The sequence below is a fragment of the Microtus ochrogaster genome, unplaced genomic scaffold (genome assembly GCF_000317375.1).
Source record: "Microtus ochrogaster isolate Prairie Vole_2 unplaced genomic scaffold, MicOch1.0 UNK2, whole genome shotgun sequence".
In the NCBI taxonomy this organism is placed as follows: Eukaryota; Metazoa; Chordata; class Mammalia; order Rodentia; family Cricetidae; genus Microtus; species Microtus ochrogaster.
In genome coordinates, this window is record NW_004949100.1 from 22,228,586 (window position 1) to 22,241,158 (window position 12,573).

A 12,573-nucleotide genomic window follows, 5' to 3' on the forward strand; every position below is an offset into this window, starting at 1 on the left:
TGGTCTCCTCTTAGAGATACGGAACTAAATAAACCATGGTGTGCTAGATGCTATGTGTTTCTCCACCTCCTGTAGTAAACATATTTAAAAGGATTCCTAGATTATGGAAGCACTTCTCTTAAGGGTAAATATTAGTATTGGTATCAAATACTAAGTTCAGAACTGCAGCTCCCTCCTTAGTGTGAGAAGAACCTTCACTGGAGGTAGGTCCTTAGCAGTGAGCAAGTAGTTAGTGGCACATTATTTTAATCGGGTTTCCTCCCTCAGGCATCTTAGGATAAAAGACTTACAGAACAGACTGTTTATGAATGTCATCAATATGAACAGGGAGGCAGTTCAGTGACTTAAATGTAATTGAAGAGAATTTGACCTTTAAAGTTTAGACAGGGTGTGCTGTTTTGCTACCTATTGTCACTATACGTCCATATGTTGTTGATGGAGGCGGTAACATTTCAAGAGATGGAAAGATGGCACCTTGACCTTCTGGAATTATTTATGTATGGTGTGTATATGAGCACGTGAGTTTGTGTGGGTAGCAATGGTGTGGAGAACGAGAGGTCGGTGTTGGTTCACTTTGCACCTTATGTGTTAAGACCCAGAGCTAGCTAGTTCGCTCTGGAAGACCCATGTCTGCCTTCTGAATATTGGGACTAGACGACCGCCGTGCTTGCCCTGTGAGTACCTTGTATCCATACTCCAGGCCTCACACCTGCATTGCAGGTGCTTCAGCCTCTGCCCTGCCCTTCTGTCTTAAGATATGTCTTTAGGGGCTGGAGAGATGGCTTGTCAGTTTTGAGCACTTGTTGCTTTTGCAGAGAATTTCCATTCAGCTCCCAGTATCCATATGGTGGCTCACAACCATCCATTGCTCTGGTTCCAGAGGAGCTGAAATCCTCTGACTTTTGTGGGCACCAGGCTCACACATGTACACAGACATACATACAGACAAAACACAAGAAATAAAAGATGTGTCTTGAGAGTATCATATCTCTAGTTGGGCTTGGTGAATCTACACAATAATCATAATATTAAAAAGGGTTTTTTAAAGTCAATTTATTACCTGGCTGAGTATGCAAAGAAATACGAGCAGTGGTTCTCAACCTCTGGGCCAGGGCCCTTTTGGGGGTTGAAGGACCCTTTCACGGGTTGCCTAAGACATTCAAAAATGAATACATTACAATTCATAGTAGCAAAATTACAGTTATGAAATAGCAATAAAAATAATTAGGAAGGTTGAGAATCACTGAATTAGATTTTCTTTTTTGGCTAAACTTAATATTGTAGGTGAAAAGACAGATTTCTGTTAGATCTCTCATGACCAATATTAAAGAAAAAAACCAACCAAACAAAACAAGATGCTCAGTGATGGTGTCTTATACCTGTCATCCCAATGTTCTGGAGGCAGAGGCAGGTGGATCAGGAGTTTGAGGTTAGCCTGGTCTACACAGTTCTAGGCCAGCCAGGGTTACACAAAAGAAACCCTGTCTTAAAAAACCCAGAAGAATGCCAATATTTATAAATCAAAGAAAAAAGCAAAGCAAAGGTACGTAAATTTAGGATGGGAGTGCAAACAGGTGCAGCAGAAGTCGCAAGGAAGAGGTGACATCACTGAAGCAGATTAAGTTCATGGTTAGTTTTGCTTCTGCCTCAGCTAAGTGCAAAGCTGCCTACAACTCCATTCTGTTCACAAAATAATCCTTTTCGTTGTCCTTGAAACTAAACTGTTTCTTTTTGTACCAGTTATTTCAGAAACCCATTCTTTGATGTAGGGACCCATTGCTTTTCTAAACATTCTTAAACTCTCAAATCATGTTGGGTTGTGGATTTTAGTTTCTTTTAGTTTTGTGTATTACAATGTTCCCAGAGTTTATAGCTTCTCCCAATATTTGGTTCAATTTGTATCTGATAGACTTTTGTCTCTAATCCCTTATCATACGTTTTGCTGTGCAAAGTGTCTAGAAGAGAAACGTGGATGTTACTAACATTTGCATATCTGGGGGATAAGAGGGAGTTGGAAAAGGAAGAGTATGGAGGACTGCTTTATAGTGGAGTGTATTTTCAGTAGTTATAGACAGAAATTGCTGAACTTGGTACTTAACCTCGCCCACTTTCCTGCCAGTGTGTGCAACCCTAAAACCCCAACCCTAAAGAAGCATAAAGTTACTCAGTGGGAGGGGTTGGCGTTTTCCTGGGAGTAGAATTTTAATTCTCTGGCCGCCAGTCCAGTGGCCCTTTGATTAGTTGCAGTTCTTGTCTATGGCAAAATACTGTCCTCTCTGTCGCCTCTGGAATTTTACAGTGGTTTTATTTGCCCTTGGATGAGTTTGCAAATGTTTAAATAAGGATACTTTAAATACGGATGACATTGTGTGTCATTCTCTTGTAGGGGCCATGCTACTCTCTGGGCTAATGTTTGTTTATGTACTGCCAAAGCAAGCACTTCTGCTACTTAATGTTCAATGCACTGAACACCCAAGTAGGTTCTTTACTACAAAAATTAAATTTTTAAAAAGATTTATTAAATTCTTTGTAAATTTTTTAGTATATTTAAAATTTTTCCTTTTAATTTTCTTGGTTAAGGAGCTAAAATTTCTGTCAATGGAATATCTGACTCTTGCTCTTTGCTGTTGTCAACCTTACTATACTTTCTAGCCAACTGATAAATAAGGTTTGAGACACAGCTTTATCTTTGAAGAGCTCTTTCCTATGCTGTGCCTTCTCTTAAATGAAGAAACTTCTTATTTGAGGCTCAGAGTAACCGATCACTTGAAGGTTCCAGTTATGAGATACTTTCTAAAGCCACTTCGTTCTGCCATCTCTGTCCAAACAGAAGAATGTTCACAAGAAGAATGTTCGGAAGTGTGTGATTGAGTCTGGGACCTACCTACTTTGTTGTACACCATGAATATTAGATGTCTTTGGAGTTTTTTATTCTTATTTACAGTTTCGAGGGGAAAGGTGGAGCAGGTGGGTACTGGAAGATGGGCGCACTGGAGGAGCAAATAGGCTAGGAGCACCGTTTGAGTCAGAAAAACTCCACTTTAATAATGGCGCCTGCCTTTTGTTGGGATTTAATCTGACACCCTAGTTTACCTTCATCACCATGAACTTATTGCTTGGGAAGGATGAGGAACGAGCCAGCTGTGCTGGTTGGAAGAGAGGACTCTGGTGTGTTCTTAACAAAGTCTTTTAAGGAATCTGTCTTTAATTCTGTCCCCCATCTAGACACCTGAAGTTCCAAAGCCCTTCTGCAGTTTGTACTTGATAAATTGATAAGGGTGTTTTAGGCTGTGCTGAAGGTATGTAACCCCCGGGGGCTGCCTGGGCTTAAATAACTGGTCTGTGGCTCAGCTGCAAAGTTCATCTATCTACCCGCCAGTTTAGCACTAAATAAATAATGCGTGGTGTATTTGGAATAGCGCTGGCCACGGTAAGCACCGAATGAGACATTGCTCCTTTCTTAGTGATTTAGGTTGTGTAATTTGCAATTATTTCTGTCGTCCAAGTAGCACTTGGGACAAAGAGCAGGATATAAGAAAAAGATAAAAACTTATGTCTAGTATTTACAATTAGTTTTGTTTCTCAATTTCTTTTCTGGGTAACTTTGAACACTCCACTTGGCTAAATATTCCCAGCCCTCAGAAGCTAAGCCATACTTTGCCCTGTTGGTCGGACAGCACATTTAAAGTTTCCTATGGAGAGCCAGGATGGTGCAACTCAAAGTGCTTCCGAGCGGCGTTTGGAGCCTCTGATGGCTCTCCCGTTTTTATTTTGTTAAAAATAACCAAACCTGAGGCCCAAATAAGTTTTACCATCCAGGACCCAGTGGGAATGCGGCCCGGCCCTAGACCCGCCTCTGCTTGTTGGCAGCTCAGCTGTCCCACTGGTGGCAGAGGCCTGATGCCCTCAACAAACATGGCCGCTTCGTCGCCGCCTGGGACTCTCGAGCTCCAACTCACCCGGCCGGAACCACGTAATGCCGGAGGCGGGCTCAGCGGGCGGAGAGTGTCTCAGCAGAGCAAGGTGAGGGCTGGCTGCTGAGCTGTCTTTGCACACTGCCTCTGTGTGCCCTCGCCATGTGCGCGCGGGGCCTGTGGCGCTGCTGGTGAGGATCCGGAGACTGAGGGAGTGAGTGGGGAAGAGAGGGAGGTGGGAAGAGAGGAGGGACTGGGCCGGGTGTCCCGGCAGGAAGGGTCAGTTCTGCGTCTTCCCTATTCTGGCCTTTAAGCCTTGGGCCAGCAGGAGCCTGTTTGTTTGATCGGGACCTGTTGGGCCAGGCTCAGCTGTGCAGGTGGACGGACCCAGATGGGAACCATAACCCCCTAGAAGCACCTCACCCCTGGCCCTCCCACCTCGCTGTAGTCCAACAGCCAGCCTGGCCACCCTGGCGTGCTCTTTTGAGTCCCTCTTCCAGCGCTTCCTTCAGAATGGGAACGGAGCAAGTTGGTTGTCTCCTTTGTTCTTTTTAAAACACGCAGCTGACGTCACATGCAGAAATCACGCAGTCTCGATTCCTTCGCATCTGTACCCTGTGGAAATCAAGAGACAACTTCTTAAAAGACATCCATCCAGGCGTGGTGGTGCACACTTTTAATCCCAGTTCTTGGGAAGCAGAGGCAGGCAGGTCTCTGAGTTCAAGGCCAGCGTGGGCCCAGGGAAGCCAGGGCTATATAGAGAAACACTGTCTCAAGGAAAACCCTACCAAGGAAACAAGGAAGGCATAAAAGGTGAGACACCCTAGTACCAGTTTAGGAGAGACTTTTGCTTAGGACAAATTGTGCCATTTTAAACGATTTTTTTTTTACATTTTAAAATATCAATTTCATATCATGTGTTTTGCCATATTCACTCTGGCTCCCCCAACTATTCCCAGATCTACCCCACCTTCCCTACCCCATCCACCGCCACCCCTCCTCCACATAGTCTTGAACGTGTGATCTTCCGTTGGAGAGTGGCTTCCATACTGGGGCTATACTCTTAGAGAAAATGCTCTTTCCCTCTCCCAGCAGCTAAAAATTCCAGTAGTTGCCTGGCTAGTGAAGGGATTCTGGGCCTAACTCCGCTTTCCGTGCTTGGTATTTGGTCTAGCTCCTGCTTGTACAAGTGCATGCTCACAGCCAGTGTGAGTTCATAGACACAGCTGCCCTGCTGTGTCCAGAGGAGGGTCCTTGTAGCCATCCACTGCTTCTGAGTCAAGGAGGGAGGGGTTACCTGTGTTCCCTTCAGGGCTCAGAGTGATGCAGCCTTATATTCCCTGCACCTTGACCGGTTGTGTCTTTTTTGAAAGGTCTTTAGTGTTATTTACACACACACCCTACACTCCCCTCTCACTCCAGCTTAGCCATTCCCGATCGATTTTAACATTTAACCCTTCACACCAGTGTATCCATCTCTTCTTCCTTAAAAGCCCCTCCCCACGGCCCCTTAGTAATGTCCTGATTTCTATGGCTATGTTTTCAGTTCTCTATATATTCTAGACACTAACCCTCTGTCAGGTGTACAGGTGATAGTTTTTTTCCCATTTTATAGGCTGCCTCATTACTCAAGTAATGGCATCTTTTGCTGAATAGAAACTTTTTAGTTTCAGGTTTCATTTATTAATTGTTGTTTTTAATGCTTGTGCCATAAAGGTCCTGTTAGAAAGTCCTATCCTATGCCAGTGAGTTCTAGTATGTTTTATACTTTCTCCTCTCTCAGAGTTAGGATATCAGAGTTGTTTTGTTTTGTTTTGTTTTTTTTTTTTTTTTTTGAGTCAGGGTTTCTTTGTAGCTTTGGAGCCTATTCTGGAACTCACTCTGTAGACCAGGCTGGCCTCGAATTTAGAGAGAGATCCATCTATCTGCCTCCCAAGTGCTGGGACTAAAGGCGTGTGCCACCACCACCCAGCTAGGATATCAGATGTTAGGGTGGGGTCCTTGACCCATTTGGAGTTGAGTTTTGTGTAAGGTGAGAGATAAGGATCAAGTTTCATTCTACTTTTTAGCTATCCAGTTTGACCAACACCATTTGTTAAAGATGCTTTGTTTTCTCCATTGTGTATTGTTAATATCTTTATCAAAAATCAAGTGGCTTTAGGAGTGTTCACATATAAACCCTCAATTTATTTTTCATTGATCAGTGTGTTTGCTTTTTATGCTAGTGCTATGCTATTGTTGCTATAACTCTGTAGTATAGCTTGAAATCTGAGGTGATAGCTCTAGCCATTCTTTTGTTGTTTGGGATTGTTTTTGCTATTCTGTGTTTTTTTTTTTTTGTTCCATGTGAAATTTAAGATTGTTTTTTCGAATTCTGTAAGTAATTGTTTTGGAAATTTGATGGGGAGTGTGTTGAATATAGTATGAATTTGCTTTTGGTAGGATGGTCATTTTCACAGTATTAATCCTCCCAACCCATGAGTGGTCTTCCCAGTTTCTTCAATACATTTCTTCAGTGTTGGAAACTTTTTTGTTTTGTTTAATTTATATTTTCTTCTACACACTATATTGTTATTATAGTCTTTTACATCTCAGATATGCCTTCCCACCCCTCCCACCTGACTTCATGTTCTGTCAAAATAACAAAGACAAAGCACACGAAAAACACGGACTCCATATTGTGTTGGCCAGCTCTTCCTGAGCATGAGATTTGCCCTGGAGTTCGGATGATATTATACAGTGTCATTCCACTGAAGGAAACTCGTATTTCCTCTCCCAGTGGTCATGAATTACAGATAGTTTCTTGGTAAGGGGTGAAACTTTGTGCCCACTTCCCCTCCCCTATGCTGGGATATTTTCTCTGACTTGATTTTATGGAGGTCTTGTGCATGCGGTCTGTCTATGTAGAGGTAGAGGATTCTCACAGCTGGTTTTCAGGAGCCTGTGCGAGGTGCTCAGTACTTTTCCTCAGGCAGTGAGTGCTGCTGGAATTGGCAGTGTGAGTCTTGGATTGCTGCCTGGTATGAGGTCCAGAAGGCAGGCATTCAGTATCCTTAGGTGAGTCTCAGGGGAAAGTGAAGTTGCTGGTTTGGGGGTAAAGCTCCTCCCTATAGAGAGGGGGGTCTTCAGGTTGTAGGGATGGGTGGAGCTGGAGGCATGAGTCTGGTGTCTGCCTAAAGAAGGGACCAGGTATGCACATCAGAGATATACAGAGCTGGCTGGGATGGGCAGAATTGAGCTAGTGGGCGAATCTAGGCTACCCAGCTAGGGACTGGGACAAGGTCTTTCAGTGGAAATGGATGGATGTGGTTCGTGGCAGGAGATGCTGCCTCCCTACCTGAAAGGAATATGGTGAAAGGTGCTGGAAGGCAAGCAGGACACTTGCTCCCTAGAGGTTGCAGGAATGGGTGGAATTGTTGGTGTGGATCCTTGGATAGTGGGGATGGTTGTAGTTGAAGGCACAGTCTGATGTCCCTTTGGAAAAGAGACCAGATGTCGGCAGTAGGGAGCGGACTTGGCTGGAGTGGGGAAGAGTCTAGGTTCCTGGGGGCAAGGGCTTTTGGCAGGGAGGGTAGTAGGGGTTCTTTAACTGAAAGAGCACAAGGGAAGCTATTTTCACCTTTTAATCTTGGTGTTTGGAACCTTTACATTTTTTCAGTAGCTGAATAGTAAGACTAGCTATTGATAGAGATATAAAACACATTGCCAAACTCCTGCTTTTTATCCCAACATAGGACTTGGCTGTGGATCTCATAGTTCAAAGAAACGAAGTTCTGAACAAGTGTCAAAATCCAACTCACTTCAGGAAGAGTTCAGGCTTACAGCTTTTTCTTCAGCTGTCAAAGGAAGGAGCCTCTCTCAAAAGCCAAGCTTCATATTCTCAATCTTCATAAACTTTGTTGCTAGGTTGGACTTTTTAATCATGCTTGTGGTGGAAGAACACTGAGATTTTCCCTGTTTGTTGTCTTCGATGAAAGGAACAATGCTGTCAGCATGTCTTCACAGTCCATGCTCTCTGAAAGAATTGCCATAGCCAAGGAACTGATCAAGAGAGCAGAATCCCTTTCTAGATCAAGAAAAGGTGGCATAGAAGGGGGCGCAAAGCTGTGTAGCAAACTGAAGGCCGAGCTGAAATTCTTACAGAAAATAGAGGCTGGGAAGGTAGCTATTAAAGAATCCCACTTACAGAGCACAAACCTAACACACTTGAAAGCCATCGTGGAATCGGCAGAAAACCTGGAAGAAGTTGTCAGCGTTCTCCGCGTGTTTGGCTACACAGACACCTTGGGAGAGAAGCAGACTCTTGTGGTGGATGTCGTAGCGAATGGCGGTCACACGTGGGTCAAAGCTATTGGCCGGAAGGCCGAAGCGCTGCATAACATCTGGCTGGGCAGGGGCCAGTATGGCGACAAAAGCATCATTGAGCAGGCCGAAGACTTCCTGCAGGCCAGCCGCCAGCAGCCGGTGCAGTATAGCAACCCTCACATCGTGTTTGCATTTTACAATAGTGTCTCTAGTCCCATGGCAGAGAAGCTGAGAGATATGGGCATCTCTGTCAGAGGGGACATCGTCGCAGTCAACTCTCTGCTAAGCCACCCTGAAGAGCAGCAGCTGAGCGAGAGCGAGCCCGACGATGAGGACGAAGAACTTCTGCAGGTGACGAGAGTGGACCGGGACAACGTCCTGGCGCACGTTGCATTTCCCACGGAGATCAAGGTGGACGTGTGCAGAAGAGTCAACCTGGACATCACTACTTTAATCACGTATGTATCTGCCATGAGCTATGGAGGCTGCCACTTCGTCTTCAAAGAGAAAGTACTCACAGAGCAAGCCGAGCAGGAGAGGAAGGAGCAGGTCTTGCCTCAGCTGGAAGCGTTTATGAAGGACAAGGAGCTGTTTGCCTGTGAATCTGCTGTCAAGGATTTTCAGTCTATTCTAGACACCTTAGGGGGCCCAGGAGAGAGAGAGAGGGCCGCTATGCTAATAAAGCGAGTCACCGTGGTCCCAGACCAGCCTTCTGAGCGCGCCTTGAGACTGGTGGCAAGCTCAAAAATTAACAGCCGCTCATTAACGATTTTTGGGACAGGAGACACCCTGAAAGCCATCACGATGACTGCCAATAGTGGCTTTGTCAGAGCTGCCAACAACCAGGGTGTCAAGTTCAGCGTCTTCATCCATCAGCCCAGAGCGCTTACTGAGAGCAAAGAGGCCTTTGCCGTGCCCGTACCGAAAGACTTCCACAGTGACAGTGCACGCTAGTGGTTCCTTTACATGTTGTCGTGGAAATACATTATTTATACCAAAGGTTGGCCTTCCCGTCTATATGGAGAGAACAAAGTTTATAGTAAAAATAATATTTAGAACTCACATGTTTAAGTAGAAGTTTCTTGTGTTTTGTCTGGTTAAGGTCTATGAATTAGAAAAAAACTCAAGAGACAATCTTACTTATCTCTGCGTTCCATCACAAGCTCCATTATAGCAGGGAAGAACAGACATGCTGCGGCTGCGTAGGCTTTTAGCGATCTTGTGATGCTTTTGTTTGCCTCAGCCTCCACTACAGGTGATTGCATTTCATGGACATTGATTCTTGAATTCATTAAATAATCTGGAGAAAACTCCGAGGCCTGCTTTTCATTGTATTTATTTATCAATTACGTCGATTGGAAGTGGGAGGTAATAGTTATTGCAGATCCTAAAGTCACTGCTTGTTAGTAGTGAAAAGAAAATGCTAAAAAATGAAAACTAATACTATTACAAATTTTAGAAATTAGAAGTCCGGTGGGTAGAGAGTATGGGGTGGTGGGTGGGGTGGTGGGAGAAGAAAAAAACTTTAAAAATTAAACTAAAATTCTTATAGGAAATAGAGAATACTTTTAAAATATTTAGTTTTTAAAACAATTGCTTTGTGTCAGACACAGTCTGGTGGGCGTGTCTCTAGTTTATAACTCACGGGCATGAAAGTGAACTTTGATCCATTAAATCCCATCTATTTATGATGTGCCACTTGTCTTAGCTAGGATGACTATTGCAGCAAGTTGGAGAGGAAAGGAGGGTTTATTTGGCTTACACATCCTGAGTCCTGTTGATTGAGGAAGCCAACGCAGGAACTCAGGGAACTTGGAGGCAGGAGTTGATGTAGAGGCCATGGTTGCTCAGTCTTTTTTCTTATAGAACCCAGGACCACCAGGTCGGGCGGCCCTACACGCGATGGGCTAGGTCCTCTCTGATTATCACTGAGAAAATGCTCCACAGGCCTCCTTTCAGCCCAGTAGTATGGAGGCCTTTTCTCAGTTGAGGCTCCCTCCTCTCAGATGGCTTCAGGTGGTATCAAGTTGACCTGAAACTCGCCAGCACACTACTGTGAGGAGGGAAGGGAGGCAACTGTCTTAGAACACTGAAGGGGAAGTATTAATTTGGGCAACTTGAGAAAATGTATTTTTTAAAACTCAGTTTACTTTTAAGTCCAAACAACCCTGTGTTGCAAGTATTTTGAATTATAAAAACTACCTTATTCTTTTAGCTGATAGATAGCACGTGATCATTGCATCACCTCCCTCCTGAAACGGTGATGGGAAAAAACAAAGAAATGGTGGCAAGGGTAGTGAGTGGTAGCTGCCTTTAGTTAAAAATAAGTTTTGTGACTACAGTGTGCTCAATATTTTATCATTTACAATCAGACAGGTTAACAGAGTAGGCATATACTTTTCCTAAAAACTGCGAATCTGAGGGTAGCATTGTTCTTAGCACCTGTAGGCATCAGTGCTGGCATTTGATCTGGCAGCCTCACTGCTGGTCTGTTCCAGCTGTGCTGACTCACAAGAGAGGAACTCGATTTCAAACAACCACGTCGAGATGAGGTTTCGTTCTCAGGATCTAGGAACACTGGTATGAATACAGAATTAAATTTAGAGTGGCGCTTCTCTGGGAAAAAAGATCACTAAACATATTTCCCTCAGGAAGAGCTGAAAATTAGGTCTCAAGTTTAATGCGGGGAGGTGTTGCATAGTTTTAGAAATAAAATTTACAATTTTGTGTACCTCTTTAAGGCATTGTGGGTTTTGACCCCATTGGGGATTGAACGACTTTTTTACAGGGGTCACATAAGACCATCAGAAAACACAGGTATTAGCTGGGCGGTGGTGGTGCACGCCTTTAATCCCAGCACTCAGGAGGCAGAAGCAGGCGGATCTCTGTGAGTTCGAGGCCAGTCTGGTCTACAAGAGCTAGTTCCAGGACAGAAACCAAAAAAGCTACAGAGAAACCCTGTCTCGAAAATCAAAAAAAAAAAAAAAAAGAAAAGAAAAGAAAACAAGTATTTATAGGTATTTACATTACTATTCATAATGGTAGCAAAATTACAGTTACAAAGTAGCAATGAAAATAATTTTATGATTGGGGTTCACCACAACATGAACTATATTAAAGGGTCTCAGTGTTAGGAAGGTTAAAAACCATTGATTAAAGATGTTAAAATACTTAGCACTAGTGAGTACCAATAATTTGGAATAATTTGGTATAAAACAGCAGATAATTATGAGGAATGCTTAGGATGGAGGCAAAAGGTAAATATATAATGTATTAACTTATGCCTGAAATACTATGAGTGTAGTAAGGGAGTAATTCTTGATCTGGGGTCAGAAGTCAAGAAGGAATGATGCTTGATTATTTCAGGGGTGAAGCTTTATAAGTATGTAAATCAAAAATGTCTGATCAAAGAGTGACTGTGAGGGCCTGGTAGAAAACCAGGCCAGAGAAGTGGAAGTTTTTTTTTTAATTTATTCTTTTTATTATTATAGTATATATTAGCATATTATATTTATTATATATATATATCTGTTTTTTTCTGTTAAGATTTATTTTATTATGTATACAGTGTCTGTCTGCGTGTGTGCCTGCAAGCCAGAAGAGGCCTCAGATCCCATTATAGATGGTTGTGAGCCACCATGTGGTTGCCAGGAATTGAACTCAGAACCTCTGGAGGAGCAGTTAATGCTCTTAACCAATGAGCCATCTCTCCAGCCAAAAATGGAAGTTTTATAAAAGGTAGGCAAGTTTGGCATATCAGATCTCTTTCAGGAAAACAGCAAAAACCAGTAGTTCAAAGAAAATATTTTAAGGAAGATATGACAGTTAGCAGAGACCTGAGTGAGAGTCAGGGACCACATAGACACGTGCTCTGTTTGAAGATACGGTGGTTAGCAGAGACCAGAGTGAGAGTCGGACCACATAGACACGTGCTGTGTCTGAAAGCAGCACTGACATGATGTTAACTTCATTTGGTGTTCGTTGAGGGCCTGCCATCTGCTGTTAGGTGTAGAGGAAGGGCTGGAATTTAAAGAAAGACTTGGTTTCCAGAAGGGTGATTGCTGTCCCTGTTTGCTGGTGATCAGGTCCTAAGAACCTGGAATCTCTGCCAGCTAGAAAGTGAAGAGCCACGGCATTCTAAAGACACTGCTTTCTGAAGGGGCCACATCTGTGACCCTGCTGAACACCCTTGTCTCTCTCCTGGCATCCAGAGATTATAGGTTTTGGGGGTTTTTTTTGTTTGTTTGTTTTGTTTTGGGTTTTTTTTTTTTTTTTTTGATTTTTCGAGACAGGGTTTCTCCGTAGCTTTTGGTTCCTGTCCTGGAACTAGCTCTTGTAGACCAGGCTGGTCTCG

The 12,573-nt window shown here is 43.6% G+C and overlaps 1 protein-coding gene across 2 annotated transcripts; it reads left to right on the top strand.

Moving 5' to 3' along the window:
* Positions 1 to 3,976: 3,976 nt before the first annotated feature.
* CUNH7orf25 (chromosome unknown C7orf25 homolog) lies at positions 3,977 to 9,535 on the top strand. Of its 2 annotated transcripts, none has more exons than XM_005365438.2 (2): positions 3,977 to 4,105; positions 7,649 to 9,535. In XM_005365438.2, the coding sequence occupies exon 2, from the start codon at positions 7,908 to 7,910 to the stop codon at positions 9,171 to 9,173; it is 1,266 nt and encodes a 421-aa protein (XP_005365495.1). In that variant the 5' UTR covers positions 3,977 to 4,105; positions 7,649 to 7,907; the 3' UTR covers positions 9,174 to 9,535. The 2 variants fall into 2 exon arrangements, with proteins under 2 accessions (XP_005365495.1, XP_013208547.1); XM_013353093.2 differs by having other exon boundaries at positions 3,997 to 4,128.
* The last annotated feature ends 3,038 nt before the right edge of the window (positions 9,536 to 12,573 follow it).